This window comes from Osmerus eperlanus, chromosome 21 (genome assembly GCF_963692335.1).
Source record: "Osmerus eperlanus chromosome 21, fOsmEpe2.1, whole genome shotgun sequence".
NCBI classification, from domain to species: domain Eukaryota; kingdom Metazoa; phylum Chordata; class Actinopteri; order Osmeriformes; family Osmeridae; genus Osmerus; species Osmerus eperlanus.
Window position 1 is genome coordinate 10,534,528 of NC_085038.1, and position 25,465 is coordinate 10,559,992.

The window sequence follows — 25,465 nt, forward strand, 5'->3', positions numbered from 1 at the left end:
CACCCCTTGGCTCCTGGAGAGAATCTCCGGGGGAAAAAAGTGTGTAATTGCAAACACACACCTCTCTCACTTTCTCTCAACACATTTGTGTGTGTGTGTGTGTGGGGGGGGGGGGGGGGGGGGGAGGGGGCAAACACACGCAGGCAAGCACACACACACACAGTGGAGCTGTCAGATATTCTTGCCCTGTGGTTCAGATCAGAGCAGGAAGGAACACCATGAAGGTTCTACAACACCATCCATCAGCTCCGTCTGCTCTCCAGACATGACTGATAATGGGATGGTCTCCATGGCGACCCACGGCACCACGGCCATGGTGTGAGAACATTGAGGAAGTGAGAGAACAGACACCTGCTGCAAGGTCTGGAAGACTGGAGGGGTGGAGGATTGGAGGGATAGAGGGGTGGAGGACTGAATATCTGTACTTAGTGGAAGGATTCCAGAAAGTTCCAGCGCTGATATTAACGTTGTAAGAGAGCGATAACAGTGCAGTGAGCTCCGGGTGAATCATCCGTCTGAGTGGGTCCATGTGACATCATCAGCTGTGGTTTGCTCAGCTCTGTATTGTTCGGTCAGATAATACAGGCTCATTATAGACCCCTACAAAACAGACTCGCTCGCCGATGCTGTGTTTGTGTGACACTGCGCTGTTTGACTGTGTGTGATTCATTTACATTTCAAAAGCTGGTGAGTAAACAGCAGCACTCGCCCCACCCACCCAGTCCACCTCAAACCGCCGCCCCCTATCCTCGCCCAGCACACACACACACACATCACAGCACAAAACATGATAGTAGAATCCTAGTCTTTTATTCATGTTATGGAAGTTACAGTGGAATTCTCAAAAATTGAAAACATATAAAAAGTGGTTAAGGAAGAACAATTTATAAACATCCAATAAATATGTCTGAATGTTTATACCAGAGCAGAAAGGAGGGTGGTGGGTGGGGAGGAGAGGAGCGGGGGTAGGGGGGGTTATGAGTTAGTTATAAAATTATACTATGTTTTTGTACAAACACCAGGTGCTTCTGGTCACTAAGCCAGTCGGCCGGCCTGCGTGTCTCTCTGTTACACCCCCAGGGAGGATTTGGCAAATCATTCAGATCAAAACAAAACCTGTAAAAAACACACATGTTCACACTGAAGAAGAAGAAGACCGCACAGAAGATACCCCACAAAATCTAAACCACCTAAAAAAGAAAGAATCACTGGTTTTGTCGTTGCGGCTGCAGCCCATCATGATCGCAGCAGGATAGAGAGACACCCCCCCCCCTAACCCCCCCCTAACACCCCCCCCTCCCCACCATTATCCACAACAGTTTCTTTTATATCATCTCTACAATATGTTGAAACACCGATGCTTTGTCAAAAATGGATGTTTTAGTGTTTAGTGTCACTAGGATTTTTCTCTTTTTTTTTTGTTGTTGTTGTTTTGTTTGTTCGTTTTTCTTTTCTTAAATCAACCAAAACATACAGTATAGGCGACTATGACCTTTTCGAAACGACGGCGCGTTAATATGATGTCATCGTGATGGAGGATGGCTGCAGTGTCGACAGCGGCCAGCGGAAGGCGACGGCGTCCTTGGGGGTCTGGAGTGGCTTCCTGCAGGAGAGGAGCGTGGCTCTGGTCTGCTCTGATGACTCAGAGGAGGAATGGAGAGGAGGAGGCCACTGCAGACTGTTGGGACGGGGCCCGGGCCCAGGACTGAGTCCCGGTGCTGGGTTCTGGGTTCTAGGCAGAGGCGCTGATGCTCTGCTTGTACACGGCGTGGTAGGCATTCCTCAGGAGAACGTACGGGAAACACGACTCCAGCAGGTCCATGGTGAGGAAGGGAGACTCCTGCACGATCTGGAACACACACACACACACACTTCAGCAAGCCTGTTGGCGTGTGTGTGTGACAGCGTTTGGAGGGGAGAGGGGTGCTGCAGTACTGACCATGTCCAGCAGGAGGTAGACAGACTCTCGGTTGCGTGTTGTCATCTTGTCTGTTTCCTGACCGATCTTCAACAGGCTGGAGGAGGCCAGCTACACAAACACATACAGGGTTAGCACTGCTTGTCAGTATTGATTTAAGTGTGTATTGATGTATGTGTGTGTGTGTGGTACGTACAGCCAGGAACTCCTTGAGACGGTCCTCGATGCTTCCCTTGTGAATAGTAAAGAGAGCAGCAGCTATCTGGTTGATGGCCTTGGCCAGGCAGTGGATGTTGTTACAGTGGCCTGAAACAAGACAAACAAAGCCTTAGAACTCGGCGTAGGACATCAGAACCCAGCATTAGAACCCACCTGGAGATATTTCTATTCTGATTTCCGAGGCATGGCGGTTGCCGTGGCTACCTTCGATAGCTGGGCTGTACTGGGACATGACGTTGCTGGCCAGCGTTGGCATGGAGACGGCCACAAACACCATCAGAAGACAGGCGATTTTGTACTCCTCCTCTGGACTGATGTTCTCTGCAACACACACACACACACACACACACTGTTAATGACAGGCCAACTGAGGAGGCGTTTGTGTAAAAGTGTGTGTGTATGGTGTGTGTGTGTATGGTGTGTGCGTGTGTGTGTGTGTATGGTGTGTGTGTGTGTGTCTCACCAGACTTCTGGGAGGACAGCGCCACCACCAGAGCAGGGTCGATCTCGCAGGGCAGACCGGCCGCAGACGACAGCTCGTACACGTTCATGGCCACCTGCACACACAGGAAGTGATGTCACACAGGTCAACACTAGAACACGTGTGTGTGGGTACAGATGTGCGAGAGTGTGTGTGTCCCACCTTCATGTCAGTCTCCCTGGGGATGTGATCCTTGAAGTCCTCCACAGAACTGACCAGGAAGGGGATATGACAGGACAGCACCTGGGGAGGGCGGGAGGGGGTTATAGAGCACTGCTGCATGATGGGTAGAAGATGTGCTGGGATTGGCTGGGAGGTGTGCGGGTTTGTGTCTGGATTGGCTTACGTCGCGGAGTGCCTCCTGTGCGAGAGAGCGGAAAGACAGGATGACGCCAATGATGGTCATCCTCTTCAGAACGCTGTCGACAGCTGGAACACAACGACAACACGGTCAGAGGTGAAGGCAGACAGAGAGAGAGAGAGAAAAGAGAGAGGCAGAGAGACAGAGAGACTTACAGGAGAGCTTCTTGAAGAGCGCAGCCATCTGTTCTGGTTTGTCAAAGCTGGTCCTCATCTGAGTCAGCACCTCCACGTTGTCAACCACCAGTTTCTACAGGGAGAAATACCACTCACCACATCACTTGGTCTACAGGTAGGGTTTATCTCTACATATGTGTGTGTGTGTGTGCGCGTTAGGGCTGGGCGATTATCTATATTTATATTTCCATTCGGTAACGATAATTACGACGATAGACCACAGATCCATAGTAGTAGCAAAATAAGTCTCTTCCTCAACTGTTTCCGTACACTCTGCATAAAGTTTAGGCAGCGCGGTGTGATAGAAATGTTTGCGGCCAGGGAGCACGTACCTGGGGTCAAGTAACTTAAGATTTTTAAAACCTTGCTTTTTATCAATACCTTGGAGCAAACTCACACTTTCTGCATGTTCCAACGAGTGACTTTGCTTCAGGTGGTAAAAAAGGTTTGTCGTATTACCAGACTTGGTAGCTACCTGTTTGTTTACTACACAATTTGCACCGAACATTGCTCTGCTCTTTGTCGGATTTCAAAAAGCCCAACCATTTCCAAATAACTGAAGAAGACGAACCCTTTTTATCAATAATTTCTTCACTGGAAGTTGCTCCCTTGCCATGGCTATCGCTGCCACTGTTTTCGGCAATAAGACTAATTTTCCACGGTTAACATTAGCTACTCCACTTGAGGCGCTCAGTATATTTTAGTGAGCGTAGGCTACCATTTCTCCGCAACTTCCTGCTGCGTCACAGAAATGAAATGGACTGCTGTTCCTAATTATTCTCTATCGATATTATCGATATTATTGAAAATGAATTCATGTTACGATATCTTCATTGAGGGAAGTCGTATATTTTGTTATCGCCCAGCCCGAGTGCGCGTGTTCTCACCTTGAGCTCTGCCACCTGGGAGGAGATGTGCCACATCAGACTCTCACTCAGGAACTTCATCCCGTACGGCCCCAGCAGCTCTGACAGGGAGCGCATCTCTGCAACACACACCTCGGATTAGTATTTCACTCCCGCTCAGATAGGGTTATGTGTGTGTGTGTGTGTGCGTGCTCACCCGAGATGTCAGAATACTCCTCGGCGTTGAAGGTGAGCTCGTTCTCCGTGGGCAGGTTGACGAAGGCCTTCATGGCTGGGAAGTAGGCGATGTGGCCGTTACTGACCTGACGCAGCAGGGTCTCCAGGTACCTGCACGCACGCACGCACACACACAACAACATCATACACCTGACTTTTTTGAATGCCTAACAAACGTGTGCCTGTGTGAATGCCTAAGCATGGGAGAACTGCATGTGAGCGTGTCAGAGCGTGTCAGAGGGTGTGTGCGTGTGAGAAAGCGAGAGCGAGAGAGGGCATGCGAGCGCGTGCGCGTGCCCACCAGTTGGTGTAGAGGCTGGTGATGGTGGGTTCTCCGTGACTGTCCAGGTGCTGGGTCTGCTGCAGCAGCACGTTATTGAAGACGCGCGTGATGTCGATCTGCACGTAGTTCTCTATGGACTGCAGCACCGTCATGTAGGCCCGCACGCTCGTCAGCAGCTCCGACGGCTTGGCGATCTCCTGCGTGGCCTGGTTGTACATGGTCATCCCCACGATGGATCTGGGGAGGTGAGGGGGGGGGGGAGGAGGAAGAGGAGAAGTGTTAGGGTTGTCATACAAAGCAGACCATTTCGGGTTTGTGTGTCAGATTTGTTCCAGCTTGTTTTTATCGTGGTATATGTCAACTTTTCTAGTCTAAAGCTGTCTGGGAGACACCGGTGGTGTCTGAGAATGACAACCACCCAGAGTGTAACTCAATCACAAAATGAATGAACCATGGGGTGCAACAGAAATACATGGAACTTTCTAGAATATTGTCCAAGAAGTGTGTGTGTGTGTGTACGTACTTGGTGAAGCGTATCTCCAGGTGGGAGGTGAGGTACTCGCGAGGAGTAAAGGTGTGCTCCCACACCACCATGTTGGGCACGTAGTTGATGGAGAAGCACAGCTCTGAGAGGGCGGTGTGCAGCTTGTCCAGACTGGAACACACACACACACACACACAACCTGACTCTTATAACTGAAAAGATTCCCCAGACAGCCTCAGTCATTGATAACACCCCCCCCCCCCCCACACACACACACACACACACATACTCTCTCTCTCTCACCCCCCCCCCCCACACACACACACATTCCCCCTCTCCCATACCCCTCCCCCTGCTCCTACTTCGTGACCAGCAGTCTGTTCTTCCTCATGCTCTCCACCCCGGGCTTCTCTCTCTCCGGCTCGCCCTTCTTCCCCGTCTGCTTCTTAGACTTCTTGTTCACCGCCTGGCTGATGGTCTTAGCACAGTGCTTGGGCAGCAGCTGTGCACACACACACACACACACACACACAGAGTCAGCAATATATTATGAGAGGCCGTATAGGCCTTAATTCATACTTGATCTCACATACACGCCATGACCTCACATATATACCATCATACTCTCACATATATACCATTATACTCTCACGTATATACCATTATACTCTCACATATACACCATTATACTCTCACATACACGCCATGACCTCACATATATACCATTATTCTCTCACATATACACCATTATACTCTCACATATATACCATTATACTCTCACATATATACCATTATACTCTCACATACATACCATTATACTCTCACATATACACTATTATACACTCACATATATACCATTATACTCTCACATATACACCATTATACTCTCACATATACACCATTATACTCTCACATATACACCATTATACTCTCACATATACACCATTATACTCTCACACATACACCATTATACTCTTGCACATAAACTGGCATACTCTCTTACACACACAAAAATACCGTCTTATATGCACCATCATACTAAAGTATGACAATATATGTAAGAGACAAATAGTATGTGTGAAACAGAATGTTACTATATGCAAGAGAATAACAGGATGTGTAAGAGAGAATACTTATCTATGTGAGAGAGAATACTTGTCTATGTGAGAGAGAATACTTGTTTATGTGAGAGAGAATACTTGTCTATGTGAGAGAGAATACTTGTCTATGTGAGAGAGAATACTTGTCTATGTGAGAGAGAATACTTGTCTATATGAGAGAGAATACTTGTCTATGTGAGAGAGAATACTTGTCTATGTGAGAGAGAATACTTGTCTATGTGAGAGAGAATACTTGTCTATATGAGAGAGAATACTTGTCTTTGTGAGAGAGTTTGATTGAAACGGAAGGCAGTTTGATTGAAAAGGAAGTAGTACTCAGTTCCTGATTGGCTTACACATGAAGAAGGATTTGGGGTAGATGTAGCTAACGCCCACCTTCCCTATCAAGACGAGACTGAGTGACATGACAAGATGGATTCATCTATAACATTTTGCATACTCCAAATCCTAAGGCGTCATTGTAAGAAATGTTGTATCAAGGACGACAGCCATACGCGGAGGCTGTTTCTAACGCTAACGTTGACAATTAAATGCGCCGGCTCTTCAGACCTGGATCAGGTGCATCAAGGAGCGGCAGCAGCACTCTGTCAGGAGCTCGTCTTAATGCCAGCCAAGTGATGGCGCAATCCCAATATCAAACTCCGCAGTATTTCGGTTAAGACTCCTGACAGAGAGCTGCTGCCGCTCCGTGATGCACCTGATCCAGGTCTGAAGAGCCGGCGCATTTCATCGTTAGCGTTAGAAATAGCCACTGTGGATGGCTGTCGTCTTTGATTCCAACATTTCTGACAACGATTCAAGCAAATCCACTAAAAAACTCAAATGTAGAATTCCATAGTTGTTTAGGAAGCTATACCGACCCCCACTACTTGAGTCAAAAGTCCTAGATCAGTTTTTCAATTGATGAAACAAACTATCATTTAAATTAAAGCCAATGCCTGTGTGAATACCGTCCCGTGGCACTGGGGTTTTAACCGTTGACGTCTTTAATTAGCCGAGTGGTCTTTACACCCTTGGCTATTAACCTAAACTTCAATGCCACAAACTGAACTTGATGTCAATCTGTTCACAACATTTTCCAGTTGGGACTTTTAAGATCCTATTTGAGTGTAGGCCCCTATGCCCGATGAGTGCCCGCACCCATTCACTGCAACGAAAGCTTCATGGATCCGACTCGGAATCTGAGTTTAGAGACGCTTGACAAAAAAAATTGTTTGGCGTGTGGTGCGTTTTGGAATTGTTAATGTGATGTGTTCCCATCGTATTTAAGTTTACAAAGAAGAGGTTTGTTAATGTGACTGTATACATATCTCACTCGTACTGGCTAATCAGCTAACATGTTAAAGTAGCCTAGTATACATCCAAAGTCGCTGTCGTGAAACTAGCCTCATTTTCACAAAAGGCTTCGAGGTCAAATTAAAAACCTTTAAAAACGTCTACATTTAGCAAATATTATTGTGCACAAGTATTTTAGTATAGTTAATATGTAATTTAATTCCATAATTTCCCCAGGAATAACTGTAAAAACGTAATTCAGGAACGGGTCTGTCCTCCCTACAATAACGCCGCAGCATTTGGAGTATAAAATGTTAATAAAATGTTAATAAAATGTTATTAATGAGTCCAATGGCTTCATTAAGCCGCCCACTCTCTGCCATCTTATCATGTCACTCAGTCTCGTCTTGATAGGGAAGGTGGGCGTTAGCTACATCTACCCCAAATCCTTCTTCATGTGTAAGCCAATCAGGAACTGAGAATTCAGTACTACTTCCTTTTCAATCAAACTGCCTTCCGTTTCAATCAAACTCTCTCACATAGACAAGTATTCTCTCTCATATAGACAAGTATTCTCTCTCACATAGACAAGTATTCTCTCTCACATAGACAAGTATTCTCTCTCACATAGACAAGTATTCTCTCTCACATAGACAAGTATTCTCTCTCACATACACAAGTATTCTCTCTCACATAGACAAGTATTCTCTCTCACATAGATAAGTATTCTCTCTTACACATCCTGTTATTCTCTTACATATAATAACTTTCTGTTTCACACATACTATTTGTCTCTTACATATATTGTCATACTTTATTATGATGGTGCATATAAGACGGTATTTTTGTGTGTGTAAGAGAGTATGCCAGTTTATGTGCAAGAGTATAATGGTGTATATGTGAGAGTATAATGGTGTATATGTGAGAGTATAATGGTGTATATGTGAGAGTATAATGGTGTATATGTGAGAGTATAATGGTGTATATGTGAGTGTATAATAGTGTATATGTGAGAGTATAATGGTATATATGTGAGAGTATAATGGTATATATGTGAGAGTATAATGGTGTATATGTGAGAGAATAATGGTATATATGTGAAAGTATAATGGTATATATGTGAGGTCATGGTGTGTATGTGAGAGTATAATGGTGTATATGTGAGAGTATAATGGTATATACGTGAGAGTATAATGGTATATATGTGAGAGTATAATGGTATATATGTGAGGTCATGGCATGTATGTGAGACCAAGTATGAATTATGGCCTATACGGCCTCTCATAATATATCATAGACTTCATATACACTGTCAGAGGGCAATTTGCTGTTTGTCTAAACGCGTGAGTGCGGGTGTCTGACCTTGTCACGAGCAGGTGTGTGTGTGTGTGTGAGAGTCTGACCTGGTCGCTCAGTGTGCACTGCTCAGTGCAGATGTCGGTGATGAGGTTGCGTGCCTGCTTGGCCATCTCGTCCAGGAACATGTTGCAGAGAGACAGGCTGCGGTCTCCAATGTGATGCCGCTGGGGGCAAGCACACACACACAGGTAGTTAACTACTCAGGACCAGAGCATGGAGGTGGAGGGAGCTCACTGTCACACACACACACACACACGCACACACACACAGAGACACGCAGTCACACACTGAGACGCGCAGTCACATACACACACACACACACACACAGTCACACACTGAGACACGCAGTCACACACACACACACACACACACACACACACAGAGACACACAGTCACACACTGAGACACGCAGTCACACACACACACACACACAGAGACACACAGTCACACACTGAGACACGCAGTCACACACACACACACACTGAGATACGCAGTCATACACACAAGCACACACGCACTGAGATACGCAGTCACACATACATACATAGACAGGAGAAGGATGAGGATGAGGGTGAAGAAGGAGGATTGTTCCGAGTATGTGTGTGTGTGTGTGCGTGTGTCCAGGCTGCAGTCCTTACCTCCTCTGGGCAGAGCTCGTGGGTGCAGCTCATGAAGTGTGTGCAGAGCAGGGGGAAGGAGATGGAGTGGCGCGACTGAGAGGGCAGCTCCAGACACTGCTGGAACATCTTCTCAAACGCCCGGCTGTAGAAGCTACCGGAGACAGGAGGAGCACGTCACACGAGACAAACTACACCTGACCTCCACTGGAAGAATAGGGGTGAGAAGGGAGTGAGGAGAGAGAGAGAGAGGGGGAGGTGAGGAGAGAGAGGTGGGGGTGAGGAGAGAGAGGTAGGGGTGAGAGGTGGGGATTAGGAGAGAGGGAGGAAGGGTTGAGGAGAAGAAACTGAGGGGTGAGTTGTGGGGAGAGGGTGAGGAGGGCTGAGTTGTACCAGAAGATAGAGAGGTCTGATGTCTCCACCAGCATCTCCACCAGGGAGTCCACCATCTTGGTGTGGAAGATGATGGTGTTCATCATCTTGCCCAGCTCGCGGTGGTCCGCTATGCCCAGAGACGCCTTCGACACACTGGTGTAGGCCTGGAAACACACCAATACTTCAGCGTGGAATTTGAATAAAATATCCCAAGTCAATCTAGTTAGTCTAGCTAGTTAGCCTGGTCAGCCTAGTTAGTTAGCCTGGTCAGTCTAGTTAGTTAGCCTGGTCAGTGTAGTTAGTCTAGCTAGTTAGCCTGGTCAGCCTAGTTAGTTAGCCTGGTCAGTGTAGTTAGTCTAGCTAGTTAGCCTGGTCAGCCTAGTTAGTTAGCCTGGTCAGTCTAGTTAGTTAGCCTGGTCAGTGTAGTTAGTCTAGCTAGTTAGCCTGGTCAGCCTAGTTAGTTAGCCTGGTCAGCCTGGTCAGTGTAGTTAGTCTAGCTAGTTAGCCTGGTCAGCCTAGTTAGTTAGCCTGGTCAGTCTAGTTAGTTAGCCTGGTCAGTGTAGTTAGTCTAGCTAGTTAGCCTGGTCAGCCTAGTTAGTTAGCCTGGTCAGCCTAGCTAGTTAGCCTGGTCAGCCTAGTTAGTTAGCCTGGTCAGTCTAGTTAGTTAGCCTGGTCAGTGTAGTTAGTCTAGCTAGTTAGCCTGGTCAGCCTAGCTAGTTAGCCTGGTCAGCCTAGTTAGTTAGCGTGGTCAGTCTAGTTAGTCTGGCTAGTATTACATACCTGCAGACGGAACCAGTCCAGCCTCATGCCCCGGAAGTCAAACACGTCTCCATCCTCCACTGTAACACGAACACAACCACACTGTGACCACACTGTGACATGAACACAACCACACTGTAACCCCACTGTAACATGAACACAACCAGACTGTGACCACACTGTAACATGAACACAACCCCACTGTAACCCCTCTGTAACATGACCAAATCCATCTAGTAGCAGAGCTCGGAGAGCGGTATCCATGGTTACCTTGTTTGACGCTGAGAGAGGTCATAGTGTTGACGAAGGAAGACATGATGATAGACTCATCCTCCGGACACACAGACAGGTTCTGCAGGAGAGATACGCTTAGAAAGGCCTCTCAGGGGTGTGTACATAATGCACGTCACACACACGCGTGCGTCTGCGAGTGTGTGTGTGTCACCCACCTGCACCAGCTCGTTGAGCACCACGGCATCGAAGCCGGACAGGTACTGGACGTAGTACCGCTGCATCACCGGGCCGTACTTCCTGACGTGAGCCCTCAGCTCCTCCATGTAGAAGATCAGCTCTGCTATGTGTCTGAGGACAGGGGCGGTGCAGGGAGGGTTAGCTCAAGTCCGTTCTGCACTGTTATTCACGTAGTATGTAAGTGTGTCCAGCATGGCCGCGCCCCCGCCCCCCCCCCCTCCATCTTACTTGTCGATGAAGTCGTCTGTGCTCTTCTTCTGGATGTTGTCGGCGTGCCGCAGCAGCCAGATGATCTCATCGCGGGCGAACGACAGAGCCATGAACACAAACAGAGCCTGGGGACGAGGGAGAGAGATAGAGAGATATGAACACACGGGTGAAACTGTGTGTGTGTGTGTGTGCGTGAGAAAGAGAGAGAGAGCGAGAGAGTTTTTGAAGGGACAGTGTGCATTCATGAACATTAAAATGTAAATGCCCCATTTATAGCCAAAAGGCTCATTTCAGTTGGCAGTCCCCCTTTCAGAGTGAAAAAAGGCTATAAGTGAGAGAGAGAGATTGTGTTTCTGTGAGTATGTGTATGTGTGTACGAGACAGATCGTGTGTGCGTGTGTGTGTGAGAGAGAGACAGAGCGACAGAGAGAGGGAGACAGACAGAGAGTGTGTGTGTACCTTGGGGCCCAGCAGACCAGGCTGGTCAGCTAGGACAGTAGCCAGCTCCTTCAGAGCAGACCTCAGGAACTTACGCCTTTCTCTGTGCATTGAACCACTGTAACGCACACACACACACGTGCACGCGCGCACAGTTAATGCTTCATACATAATTTACTCAGATTAATAAATGGTTGAGAAGATGGAGATAGAGAGGGGAAGGAGGTGAGAGAAAATGGAGGAGCAGAGAGAGGGTAAAGGTTGGGTGTAAAGGGGGGAGGAGAGACAGAAGAGAGGGCAGAGGAGGGGGTACGTACGCGTGAGAGAGGGCCTGCTCCTTGCATTCTCTGATGTCATTGATACGTTTGTTGTAGCTGAAACACAGAAGACGTGGTTTACACAAACCGACATGCATGTGCATTCATACGCCGTGTCTACGTGCGAGTGTGTGTATACTATGTCTTTGTGTCTACGTTTTCGTGCGTACTGTGTGTGTGCAGGTGTGTGTGAGTGTGTTCAGACGCGTGTGTGTGTGTGTTTTCAGGTGTGCGTGTTGCCTCACCCGCGGATGTTTACAAACAAGTCCTCGGCAGCCTTGTGTATGTGGAACACCTCGTCCCTGAACAGGCACAGGCATGTGGAGCTCTGCAGGGCCAGCTTCCACAGGCTGAGGGCCGCCGCGTCGCTGGTCAGCACCGCGTGGCACAGGATGAACCCGACTGCGGGGACGCAGGGCGTTAGCGCACGCCATTCACCCCAATGGAAAGGTTAGCATGATGCTAAACCCAATGCTGACATGCTAAAGGTTGCTACTGTGAAACTCATCTTGTCGGTAGGTGTGTGTGTGTGTGTATGACAGCCTGAGTGCAGGTGATGGTAATGAGAGGTTCACTTACACACAATCCATTTCTCCATGGCGTCCAGGGACAAATATTCACATGGCATCTGCAACAAACAGCAACATTGGTCCCACTTCTAACACTGTGTCTGATTGGCTGGTGCTGGGTGTGGACAGTGTCTGATTGGGCAGGGCAGGCCACTGACCGTGTCTGATTGGGCGGGGTTCAGCATGGTGCTGGGGGCGCTGATTAGACTGAGCAGCTGAGCGTTCCTCCACTGGTCAGCTGACAGGTTCCTCCTGGGGTAGACCATCTGAAGAGACACCAGAGCCTCCGACAGAGACTGGAGAGGAGGTGGTGGAGAGGGGAGAAGGGAGGATAATGGAGAAGGCAACAAGAAAGGAAAGAAGGGTGGAGGAGGAAAACAAGTGGAAAATGTTAAGTATGACCAGAGTGTGGCTACCTCCTGTATAGCTAGACTACCTGTCACGGGTCCTGTGGCTAGCTTAACTCACCTTGCCGTGAGGGACAAACTCCTCCATCATCTTCTTCAGGGGGTTCTCATAATCTACGATCATCTGCCCCAGACGGGGGTACTCCCGGTCACTATGGCAACAAAGAACACAGTCACCAACACACCCCATCATTACCCTACCTGTGGTCACATGAACAGGCTGGTAATAGCTTTAGTGGGCTAGCAGTGTCTAGTACCAACAGGCATCGTAGTCCACTATTAGGATTAGCGGGTTAGCAGTACCTAGCGCCGTGGGTCATCTCGTGGGCGTAGTTGTAAAGGCCGATGATGGCCTTCCTTTCCTCGATTCTGGACAGCAGCATCATTAGTGTTGTGTAGGTCACCACTAGATCCAGGTAGTTCTTGGTCAGGTCAAAGTTCACCGTCTACACAGACAAAAGAGGCACTTCTGTACAACTGGCTGCTATGGAAACCCCCTAGATTCTCTTCCTTGATAGACGTAGAGACAGACTTACAATATCAAAGAAGACTTGGCAGGCATCAATAGTGTTCAGTAGTTCACAGACATGGTCCTGGGAGAGGAAGATATGGTGTTAGCTCATGTTCAAATATTCACATAACAGTCAAGGGGGAAAAATCCCCAGTACAGAAAAGAATATTCAGGACAAATCATGAACATTTATAACTAGAATATTTGCACCAAATGTATAACATTCAAACAGCACTCAGACAAGGTTCCAGTAGTCTTGCTACAGTGTTTCTTCCCTGGTGGTAGGTGGAGCCTGACCTTGAATTCCATGACATCGACAAAGGTGAAGTAGTATAGGGCTAGGTTCTTCAGGATCTCAGACTTCTCCTTCTGCAGCTGGGCGAGCTGTTGCTGTGGACACACGCATACACAGACACACACGTCAGGGCCGCAGGCATGTAGCGTGTTCCAACAGACATGTGACAAGTGAAGACCAAGTAACATGTCGTCCAGCGTTCCACAGTCGGGTCAGAGCTTCCGGCAGACTCATGTCTCTAGTAGGTGCAGTCTGGCTACTGGACATGAGCCTTGCAGTCAAGCAGTCAGCTGCTAAGCTACTGTTTTAACCCTTCAACTGTTTTAAGCCCTTCTTCAATCCTTTAGATCTCATTGGCTGGTGACCTCAAAACACACATGAAGTGGCCAGTGGAATACTGTGAAATATAATATGAATTAATATCATATTAGCCAATTAGTTTGACATGTTGTCTGGGCTTCTGCGTACTAAGCTAATTAGTGGGGATTTCAAAGCAGCTACATGCTATGCTAATTAGCGGGCATGCGATTTCTAGGCAGCTACATGCTATGCTAATTAGCGGGCAGGTGATTTCTAGGAAGCTACAGCCACTACATATGTGCTCCAAGGTCAGGTTAGTCAGAAAGTCACTTCAGAGAGTCAAGTGGACCAGAGTATACCCAGGAAGACCCATATTAGCCGTTCTCGCTTGCGGTGCTGGGGAAAAGGGTCACCACATTTTACAGTGAGTAGCTTGGTGATAATTCAACTAGCTAGTGTGTTTTCAATTGTTCATTAATATAACTTGAAACTATTCAGTGGTACAGTAAACTATAGAAACCACACCGGTTAACTGCACTACATTTATGACCATTGAATTTTTAAAGAAATGACTACTGATCAGTCTTTGTCTTCTACCCCACTATATTAGATTTTGTGAATTTAGTAGGGATTATTCTTTTTACAAAATGTCTAATGCCTAGTACACTTTGTGTTTCTCAAAGCACAATAAATGATAGTCCCAGTTAACTACATATTGTAGTAACTTCCTTTTCATACTAGATTCCCCAACACTGCTCACATAGGTCAAACACATGCAGGCAACTTGAGCTACCAAAGCCACCGGATATGTTTTTGTCAATTCCAACTCATGTATACTCCACACTGAATATCCAATACATTAACTCCATGGATGTCCCACTGTTTAACTTAAATCTAAGTTGAAGTGTATGTCAGCCAGGACTAAGTGTGACAGTACAGTTCCTACAATACCAGCTCGACAGAAAGTCTGCAGCACTAAACCACAGAACCCAAGACCTGATGCAGAATGAGACTGAAGCTCATGGATAGTTTGACCAATAGGAGACCAGAATGGGGACTGTTTGTCCAATAGGAGACTGGGAGGGGGACATATTATCCAGGTTGTGGGTTCCTTGGGTCTAGGTGGTTTTCAGCTGATAAACTAAAGCTGTTCTACTACACAAACCAAGATGAAGCAAAGCTTAGCAAAGCAAAATAGGACAAAATCGAACAAACTTACCAAAAAGAACAATCCAGAAAAAGCCAAGTTAAGGCATGCAAAACAAAACATAGAAAAAAGGACAAACAAAGAAAACAACGTAAGGGACCAGTTGACATTTAAACGTGATGAAGCTGTACATTGTTCTGAGCCGGTTAGCAACACAATAACACAGCAAAGATAACAGTCTGAACCTGATCCAAGAGCAAAGCTAACATTCTGACCAGTACCACGAAATCAGCTCTGATACATCTGACAAAACATACAAAGATAAGAATGTTTGAATCAATGGTATGGTTATGTGATCATAAAATTACTTTGCATTCAAAAACATGCACGCACATACAAACACACAAGCACGCACAACTCATCCAATCAACACCAAACAAAAACATTAAGATCCTGATAATGGTGGATGACAACTTCCTGTCTGGCAGGAAGTGAGTGGACACGACTTACGTTGTTGTTCCTGGTCTCGACAGCAGGGAACTTCCGGACGATGAACTTGACAGCCGACTCCAGGTTCTTGTCCACCAGGTATGAGGGCTTGGCCTTGGGGTCTCCACATGCCTGAGGGGGGAGCGGATAGAGCAGAGGACAGATCAACATGGCACAGCCACAGCTCCAGCAGCCTAGCTGACATCCAGCATGTGCGTGTTAGTGAAAAAGGGCTGAGTGTTACACGGGCATGACCAGCAGGATGAGGGGAGATGAACACAGCTTGAGGATGAATAGGAGACAGAAGAGAGAGACCGAAGAGAAAGAGAGAGGAGGAAAAGACAGAGAGAGAGACAGAAGAAAGAAAAACAGAAAATGAGGGCAAGCACGTGCAGGAGAGTGAAATGAATTTAGAGAAAAGAGAAGGGAAAAAGGGGGGAATTGAGAGAGAGAGCCCTGGCTAAGAATGTTCCCTGTGTTTGTCTTAGTTTTTAGCTGCCTCAATCATTCAAGTCCCAAAGGATTCAGAAGTTTAGTTCTGCCTGGTTTGTCCTGTCTTCACACTAGTTTTCCACTGGGTGGCTTTCTCAGGGTGATTGCTCTAACACTAACTGGGTGTAGAAGCAGACGTGCATTGTGGGAGACGTAGTGTTATGTGATGAAGATGATGCTGCGCATGCGTGTGCAAGAACACAGATTGTAGTGATGGCGACCACACCTTAGGAGTTGTAAGCTGCTATAAGCTGCTATAAGCTGTCTTAAAAACGTACTCACCGGGAGGCTACACATTAAGACTGTCGACAGCAACAACAACAGAAACACAGCCGTCCATACCTTTTATACCTACACCATCACCACCTCCCTGTATGCTTATGTAGTGTTATGATCTGCCATAACAGCAGCAACCTGACATTACGGCACGACAGCCACACACAGCAGCTTTTCATTTTGCATGGTGTTGGCAACTGCCAAAATACAAAATGAAACGATAAAAGGACAGACGACACAGGCTTGACTCAGCTAGTGCTTGTTCCCTCACTACAAGTAGGTTATTATGGGTATGTGTCCAGCTGGACTAAAGCCTGGTAGTGTTCCTACACTCACCATTCTGTCCTACTTGGTGCAGCCTCTCTCAAGTCAGTTAGCTTCACTAACAGAGGGATTTTAATTTGGTGTGAAGGTCATCAGATTGAGTTAGCCTAAGCATGCCCGTGTCTAAAACACACATCCAGTTGGTTAGGATTAGCTTGTGTTAAAGGTACACATGCAAATGGTTAGCATTAGCTTCTTTTCTGGACTATACACAAATGGTTAGCATCAACTACAGATACATAGGTTAGCATTTTCTTGTGTCTCAAACAAAGTTACAGTTAGTTAAAGATACAGTTAGTTAGCATGAGCTTGTGGCTCAGCTGAAGCTACAGTTAGTTACCATTAGCTTGTGGTTGAGCTACAAAAATAGGTGATTAGCATTAGCTTGTAGCTGTACTTCAAAAACAGATGGTTAGCATTAGCAACACAGATTTCTGAGAGACAAGGACTAGTCAAACAGAGGGTGAGACAACACAGAGCACTCCCTAACTTACACACAGACAGACACTACAGCTAGCATTCACTGGAGGCCATATTAGCTAGCATGAAGATGATTGCCAAGTCTTGTCATGATTATTATCTAGCCTAGAATGTAGATAGTCTAACATGTAAGCCTTGTCGTATTAGCTAGTCTAGCACATATGCTCCTGCATTGTTTTGTCGTAACATTAACTAGCATCATAGATAGTCTTGTACATCATATCAAAGCAATCCTTGTTTCTATCTTTTTATGGGATCACATAAAAGCTACCCTTGTAGCTAGCCTAGTACAAAGCTGATACTCTCCAGTGAGACCATCAGACAGAAGCCAGCGTACACACTTCCTGTGTCTTGACATGCTATCCCAAAACTTCCTGCCTGGAGAAAATAAAAAGACAGCACAGATTCTGAGGAAATTGTCAGGCTCTGTTGCGTTTAATGTGGGGTATCTCATTCACCAGTGCTAGGGTACACCAGTAACATAGAAAGGGGGGGATGGAACATGGGACTAGGCAGAGAGCGAAAGGAGGGGAGAAGGGAAGGAGGAGAAGGAGGTTGAGATTCAGGGAAGGTGAGAAAGCTGTGCAAACCTTCCAAACTTGTCCTTGCTGGGGGGGAAGCGTTGTAACAGAAAGAGAGAGAGGTAGACATCAAAACAGGCTCCAAAGCAACTAACATGCAGAGCTAGTTCAAACAAGGGTCTTAGATAAACAGAACAGGTGTTAGGCTACATGGTTCCATGTGGGGGCAGCAGAGAGTGCACCACCCCTAACTACTGAGGCGCTGCCCCACCCTGGCTCTGTACACAACCTGACATCGCAGGACGAGACAGAGGTCTACACTTCCTGTTCCTGTTGACCTCTGGCTGCCCCCTGACCTCGGTGCTGGGTAGGGGGGGGGAGGGTCAGGGGAGAGGCAGAGGGAACAGCATGCAGGGGTAGCACAGCAGGTCACCTATTCTAGAACAACCCCGTTTCAGAGAGCATTGTATAACACAATATCAGTAGGGTGTTATTTTCAAACTGCATTTATTGATGTAAGAAAAAGACATTCCAGCGCTTATACGTTACTGGTTCTGGCTTTAGACAGATTACACTGCTGACTGAGTATAGACATATTCCAGTACTTGAACTTGGATGTTTCCAGCTATAAACATATTTCAGTGGTTATATTTTCTTGGCTGGTTTTGGCCTAGTCACACGTTTTAGTCACAGTATGGACTACAGCATCACCAGGCCTGTTTATATGGTGTTGATGGACTGCTAACTTACTGATTGATCAAACTGAAGGCATGTTGCTAGCTATTTGTGTCACTATAGCTTAGTCCTTAACCATAAATGGCCGACATTATCACGTGTATGGGGCAACCATGGTACAGGGGTGGCATTTCCTTGAAATTATTTAGATCATATGGCAGTGCTTCTCCAACTTTTTGTCCCAGGGACCAGCAAAGGATGACCATCTTATATATGGACCAAAAAACATTTTAATTTTCTCCTTCTGCATCGAGCTGCCCATTGCTAATTTCTCAGTTGTGCTTTCAGCTGATCATGCCTAGCTACTGACTCATTCTCCTCATTCTTTGAAGGAATAAAAAGAAAAAACAAGAGAGAATATGCTGCAGACTAGCAGTCTACATACCTGGTTTTGAAAAACACACTTATATTGCTGTGTGTCAATTACACATATGTCAATGCATGACATCACTGACGAACTGGTCTAAGCTGAGAACCAATAAACTGCTAACATCGTCATGGAAACACAGTAACCTGACATGCTGATATGAGGAGGTAGATTCTGCTGCTCTCTACTGCTCTGGCTGCATCTCCAGTGAGCCTGTTGCTAAGCAACAGGGCCACTGCATATGCAGTTACAGTTCTGTAGACTAGAAAACATTGACAGCCATTACATAACACAACCATGCTTGCCTTTCTAATATAACATGACCAAGGTAGGCTTTCTAATGTAACATGACCATGTCAGCCTTTTTAATATAAAATGACCAAGCTAGGCTTTCTAACATAATAATATAACCAAGCTAGACTTTCTAACATAAGATGACCATACAAGCCTTTCTAACCTAATATGACCAAAAGCTAGGCTTTTGATTTAACATGACGAAGTAGCCAAAGTGTATTTATTTATGTTATATTGTGCTTGATATACAGTATAATGCAGAATGACATGGCAGTGCAGACTAACTGTTACTGGTATAGCTGAGATAGACAGTGGGCAGGCTGTTGTCTTTTCAGAACTGAGGAGAGAAATTCTGACTGAGGAGCTGAGCTCTCCTGATTGGACAGATATCCTGACTGAGGAGCAGAGCTCTCCTGATTGGACAGATATCCTGGCTGAAGAACAGAGCTCTCCTGATGGGACAGATACCCTGGCTGAGGAGCAGAGTTCTTCTGATTGGACACATAACCTGGCTGAAGAACAGAACTCTCCTGATTGGCCAGATGAGCCAGGAACCAGATGACTAAGGGACCAGGAAAAAGGTATTTAATGTGGAGCGATTACAGACTCTATTATGCCTCAGAAGTGACAATCAGAACAGTCCGATCATTAGGACTAGATTGGCTTCATGTATATGTGTTGAAGGCCTGGTTGTGTGTATCCCAAGAGACATTAAACAATTTCCACCTGTATGTATGGTCCAAATCGGTCTGTCTGTCTGACAAAAACTTGGCAATCTAGGGCTAGTGAGTGTCCAAACACAAATTAACAAATAGGCCTAGCTCATTACATGGGGCTTACAGTGATCCCTACTTTTCTCACTATTTCTCTACTACTATTTCTTGATATCTCTTCCTCCCTCCTCTCACTCTCTTCCGCCCACACATTCACCCACATACGCACGCTCAAAAATTCCAAAACATTCAGTCAAATAGTCTTCGTTTTGTCGTATACTCTACATCTCTATTTGGGCTCTGGATTACCAAATCCAATTCTGTCACTAACTGCCATCCTGACTTTCTCTGTCACGGCGGGTACAGATTACAGTTAATAGTTCTGATTTGTGCTGCTGGCCGTGATTTGCTGTCAGCACAAGCACCAAAACCACCCATCAACCAGAGAGCGTCAACACCCATGGGCTCAAGAATCCGATCCTGGCTAACTAACTATCTAGCTACTGTTTAAATAACGATATACCAATGTAAAATAACTGTTAACTACTTGGCTCATAGCTGATAAATATTAAAATTGACTGAAACTGGGCTAAATACATTTACTTCACGGCCGCCATAGGTTGCCTAATGTTACAGTCACATAACGATTAGCTAGCTAGCTACGCTAGTACAGCTAGCTACTACTACTAGCCTGCCTACATGTACTAGCAAATTGGGCCTTGGAAGCATTCCCTTCTATTCCCGATATTTCGCAGGCATAACTAGCCAGAAAGCCATCACAGTAACTACGGCTAAGAATCCAGCTAGCAACTACAGGAACGGAGGCAATTATAGGGACATTCTTAACTAAGGCATGACAATATTATATTTTTATTGTATTGCAGTAAAGATATATCAACTACCTTTTTGATGTTATAGATGCGGGTGAGCATCCCGATCCCCCGATCATTGAGGATGGTGAGTTTCTCCGCCAGCTTCTGCTGGCTCGGCTGCATTACGCCCCGCGACATGGTTCTGGATCAGGCTGCTGCTCGAACCAAAACGCGTCGGATGTCTTTGCAATGTAGTGTGGCTACAATAAATACTAAGAAAATCGTGTTTTAGTGTTAGATTTCGCCCATATTCAAGGAAAACAGCTAGGCTATCTCCCCGCACTCCACCCGCTGTCTCCCTGTTTTTTTTCGCTCCGGCTAGAAGATAGGTGTTGCCCTCTTTCGCTCAGAACGAGGCTGTTTCCTGCAACACGACGCACATACCGGATGCGTTCCGTCCCAGGATAATGCTCCCTCCGTGAGCGTCGTCGTCTAACTTGGTCACAGATCTTGTAAGCTTGGCTTGGTGTAAGCAGAGATATGGATACTACAAAGAAGTAGGCCAAGTCATCTTAGATCTGAGAAGGTCAAAGAAGAAGGGACACGGGACGATTTGGAATGGATTGCTCTTACGTAGCTACAATTCCATTCGTGTTTGACAGCTGACTGTGGACTGTTTTACTGCAGCTTGATCAAATCGTTGACTTCTGTTTAGAACATCTACTTTCGAGTTGGTCAGTTTATGAGCTCTTGGATTGAAATGGACTTGACACATTTTTGGATTTGACGAGGAAAGGTTACTGTTTAAAGCAATACAGAACAATGAATTCCCTGACTTGCGAGATAAACGGCTTCTCTAAAAATAGACTGAAAAAGCAGAGCACGCGGGTAACCACTGTAACCGGGCGGCGGCTGATTGAGACCCGGGGTAAGGACGGGGACGTTCAGCAGGTCGAAGAGCCATCGGATGCAGCCTTCGGATTCGTTGAAGATAGCTGCTTGGACCTGCAAGTCGGGGTCGTCCGGCCATTTCTGTTGCTTTGTGAGACTTGTGTGTGGTGTGGATGTGGTGCCTGTTCCGTTCACATGGCCCGAGCCCAGTCAGTCCTGCAAAATTACTTTATTCTAACAGTAGGCTAATATACATACTAACAAGTCATCATAGAACACGACAACCTAACTAGAAAACCCATGCATAATGTAAACAATGTATAATAATATCTCAATATTGGTGATAATTCACCATAACAACAAGTAGGCCTACCTACAGAATCTAGGGTTGGGTACAGAGTCCTGACACTGTATGTTCCAGCAGTTGTAATGCAAACTCTCTGCTTTGCAGCCTCTCAGGATGCTGCACATGACCTGGATGTTCTGAGGAAGTTCAAGGTAGGAACTGGCCAGTATATTACACACAGTTAACTGTCACACACCCTAATACTAACCCCTGATAAGCCCAGTGACACTAATATGGATACATAAATTCAACTTCTGATTAACGCTTAACTGATTAACCCCCCCCCCCCCCAGGTGACCCATGTCCTGAATGTAGCCTACGGTGTGGCCAACCCCTTCCCCCACCTCCTCCACTACAGGACCGTCACCCTGTTGGACCTCCCAGACACAGACATCACCTCCTACTTCCCGGAAGGCTGTGCGTTCATAGAGGAGGCCAGGGCAGAGGTAGGCGCACATGACTGGGGACTGTCTACAACTGTATCCTTCCTACCCTGTACATGACAGATTAGAGACTTCTAAGGAAGGAAGTGTTAGAAAGGACATACCTTTAAGGGCAAACACCTTGCATTTCGGTCTCTGTCTTTACCCCCCCTCCCAGGAAGGCGTGGTCCTGGTTCACTGTAACGCCGGAGTGTCACGCTCTTCCTCCATGGTGATAGGCTACCTCATGACAAGGGAGGGGCTAGCATTCGATGATGCCTTCAGCCAAGTGAAGGCTGCCAGGCCGTCTATCTGCCCCAACCCAGGCTTCCTCCTGCAGCTGAAGAACTACGACCCCCAGGCTTCCACTAGCAGCTAAATAACTCTAAGCTAAGGAACTAGGCTTCTGACAGCAGCTCCAATACCCAGGCTTTCTTGGTGAAAACTCCCAATTCCCTAGAACAGCTGAGGAATTGAAGACAAACATTACATTTACATTTTCTTTTGTTTGTATCTGTTTTATAAGAAAAGTTTACTAAGTGCCAAATAAATTAAGATTTATATAATAAATAAATGCTGTTCCTGAGGTGAATTCTGTGTCTTCTACCCTTCAACTGAGAATGAGTGGATTCCCCCCCAAAAAATATTCCTATGCTGTTTAGCCACCAGATGGTGCCCTCACCATTCTTCAGTCAGGTGTCTTAACGATGAGACGTTAACTGAATGAAATGTGTTTTCACTGTGTTTGGTTTGCTGCACCAGTTATGTATTAGGTTGAGGTACCATTCTGTGGGAAAGTAAATCAAATCTAACTTTATTTATATAGCACATTTCATACCAGAAGGCAACACAATGTGCTTCACAGAGGCGAATGCAAACACACATTTTTCAGAGGGAAGCAAAAAAACAGATCACCCATGTATTGAGTCCTAAAAGCTCTCAGGAACAGGGCTCAACGTGGTTTTTGGTCTGATGTCTAACGTGTGGATGGGCAGTAAGCTGGATGTTTCTCTGACGGCGAGGGTCAGTTGTGGGGTAGTTGTGTTCTGGTTTCATGTGAGGATGTCTGAAAACAGACCACAGTCTACTCCCACCACCCATTGTTTCAATGATTATACTGTCTCCACATCTGATTTTCTCCCCCATCTTTCAGCCTTATATCAGTCTTTCTACCCTTCTTTCTCTCCCTAACCGCTTGGTTCCAGGAGCTGAGAGTCGTTAGCAAAAACCTAATGACTCGTAGGAACAGAGGGATTTCATGATTTGAGACCGGCTTTGAGACTATCACCTCACCGCCTCTCTCCCCCTCTGTCTCAATTTCTCTCTGCCTCTCACTTTGTCTGTTTCGGTTCTCTTTCTCTCCTTCCATCATTCCCTCTTTTGCTCCATCTGTCTGTCTCTCTGTATTATTACCTGTCTCTCCATCTCTGTCTCTCTGTATTTATTACCTGTCTCTCCATCTCTCTCTCTCCCCATCTTGCTCTGTATTTAGCTATCCACTCAGAATATGCAAGTTCTAGTAGTTCTGTTATTCTTTGTAGTAATAGTGCTAACCCTAAGTACTGGGTTTACTATACTATTAATGTAACCACACAGAACTATTAGTACTAGTAATGTTATTTGTACTGGTATCAGTAATAGAAGTAGTAGTGTTGGTAGTATTAGTTGTAACAGGGAGTCAGGTGGCTGAGCGGTAAGGGAGTTGGGCTAGTAATCTGAAGGTTACCGGTTCGATTCCCGGCTGTGCAAAATGACGTTGTGTCCTTGGGCAAGGCACGTCACCCTACTTGCCTCAGGGGGAATGTCCCAGTACTTACTGTAAGTCGCTCTGGATAAGAGCGTCTGCTAAATGTAAATGTAACAGTAGTAGTGATATGAGTAGTATTCCTGCTGTCTGTATCCTGTCAGGAAAAGGGTAGAAATAACTGCAGAGCAGTATTTCTGAGAGAATGATGGATGAGACTGTCTTAAGATAGAAATTGACAAAGACTTCAGTCACCAAAGTGTGTGTTTCCTGTTTTGTGGATTCTGGACACGGGACCATGGTCAGGAGAAAAACACCACCCTGCTCTCCGCAGACCACACACACACACACATATAGTGTAACATGACATCGAAGTGGCCTGTGCTATTTCATCCTTCAGTAACTCTGTTGATTGAATTTCAGACTTGTTGTGTTGTTTCCTGTTTCCCCTCTCCTCTGGTTCTCTTCTCTGCTTCTCCCCATTCCTTCTGTCTTCTGTCAAACCATCTTTTCTTCTCTTCTCTCCTCCCTTCTTCTTTCCTGCACATGGTTTGTTTACACCTGAATTGACTTGACCCAGTTGTCACCTTGGCAACCCAGTCTCCAGGAGCACTAACACTTTTTCCCTGATTATTCCAATGTAGCTCTTTCCACCTTCTTCACTGTCTGCCTCAGGGCCTGCTTCTGAAATCCTTACTGCTTGTTTTGCCGTCTACTTACTGCCTTCTGGTCTGTTAACTCTACCGCCTGCTTCCCTGTGTTGTGTGTGTGTTTGTGTATGGGTGTGTGTATTAGTGGTGATTGGGGTCTGTTGGAGCATGCTTTGTAGCTCCATCGTGATTTGACCAGTGACAGGTAGGGGATGGCGGGGGAGGGTGTCTAGGAAATAGCCAATCGAAGAGCTGATTGATGAACGTGTGCAATAGACTGGAATGCATCAGCACCTTCCTCCCTTGGAACTAGGAAGTGGGAGTGAGAGAGAGACAGGGAGAGGGAGTTGAGAAAGAGACGGAAAAGGAGAACAAAGGCAGGAGATAAAGAGAAAGAAAGATTGAGCCCTTCACAGCTGGTCAGATAGAATATCTTAAGTATGTTTGTGTCCTGACGCTGTGTCTATGAACTCGAGACAGCCCACAGCCTGGGTCTGGAGAGTGGGATGGATAGAGGCTGGGTGGAGGGCTGAACAAAATAGTTCCAGGTCAATCTTCCCCATTATTATAAGTATCACTTTGCCAGGGTGAGAGTTGGTGTAGCAGCAACTGACGATATCGATCCCTCTTCTGCACCCCTCTCTGAGCTCTCTGAATGATTTGGAAGTCAGTGTGTGTGTGTGTGTGTGTGTTAGCTGGAGAGTGGAGGACCAGACCGACAGGAAGGATGGCAG

General features: G+C 46.3%; 2 protein-coding genes across 6 annotated transcripts; one reads left to right on the top strand and one right to left on the bottom strand.

The window, feature by feature from the left end:
- Nucleotides 1-1,361: 1,361 nt before the first annotated feature.
- Nucleotides 1,362-21,071, bottom strand: nckap1 (NCK-associated protein 1). Of its 5 annotated transcripts, none has more exons than XM_062446273.1 (32): nt 20,769-21,071; nt 17,827-17,844; nt 15,686-15,796; nt 13,731-13,817; nt 13,459-13,515; nt 13,226-13,368; nt 12,984-13,074; nt 12,674-12,811; nt 12,526-12,574; nt 12,192-12,348; nt 11,947-12,003; nt 11,651-11,747; nt 11,210-11,316; nt 10,960-11,092; nt 10,781-10,862; nt 10,532-10,590; nt 9,770-9,915; nt 9,398-9,530; nt 8,804-8,923; nt 5,367-5,506; nt 5,044-5,175; nt 4,539-4,757; nt 4,218-4,348; nt 4,043-4,140; nt 3,135-3,228; nt 2,965-3,047; nt 2,781-2,861; nt 2,601-2,694; nt 2,342-2,458; nt 2,115-2,224; nt 1,940-2,029; nt 1,362-1,849 (listed from the first exon to the last, which is right to left on the bottom strand). In XM_062446273.1, the coding sequence occupies exons 1-32, from the start codon at nt 20,874-20,876 to the stop codon at nt 1,733-1,735; spliced, it is 3,399 nt and encodes a 1,132-aa protein (XP_062302257.1). In that variant the 5' UTR covers nt 20,877-21,071; the 3' UTR covers nt 1,362-1,732. The 5 variants fall into 5 exon arrangements, with proteins under 5 accessions (XP_062302257.1, XP_062302256.1, XP_062302255.1 ...); XM_062446272.1 differs by having other exon boundaries at nt 8,804-8,920; nt 13,731-13,823; XM_062446271.1 differs by having other exon boundaries at nt 13,731-13,823.
- Nucleotides 21,072-21,146: 75 nt separating this feature from the next.
- On the top strand, nt 21,147-25,083 carry LOC134007111 (dual specificity protein phosphatase 19-like). Its single transcript, XM_062446276.1, has 5 exons — nt 21,147-21,720; nt 22,021-22,067; nt 22,209-22,361; nt 22,516-24,014; nt 24,205-25,083. Exons 1-4 carry the CDS (start codon nt 21,501-21,503, stop codon nt 22,714-22,716), a joined length of 621 nt encoding a protein of 206 aa, XP_062302260.1. The 5' UTR covers nt 21,147-21,500; the 3' UTR covers nt 22,717-24,014; nt 24,205-25,083.
- Nucleotides 25,084-25,465: the final 382 nt, after the last annotated feature.

Coding starts and splice junctions, on each gene's coding strand:
- LOC134007111 (XM_062446276.1), top strand. CDS start 21,501: ATGAATTCCCTGACTTGCGAGATAAACGGCTTCTCTAAAAATAGACTG. Junction 21,721..22,020: donor CCGGCCATTTCTGTTGCTTT/GTGAGACTTGTG, acceptor TCTGCTTTGCAG/CCTCTCAGGATGCTGCACAT. Junction 22,068..22,208: donor ATGTTCTGAGGAAGTTCAAG/GTAGGAACTGGC, acceptor CCCCCCCCCCAG/GTGACCCATGTCCTGAATGT.
- nckap1 (XM_062446271.1), bottom strand. CDS start 20,876: ATGTCGCGGGGCGTAATGCAGCCGAGCCAGCAGAAGCTGGCGGAGAAA. Junction 5,507..8,803: donor AGTGCACACTGAGCGACCAG/GTCAGACTCTCA, acceptor GTGTGTGCACAG/CTGCTGCCCAAGCACTGTGC. Junction 4,349..4,538: donor ACCAGCCTCTACACCAACTG/GTGGGCACGCGC, acceptor GCGTGCGTGCAG/GTACCTGGAGACCCTGCTGC.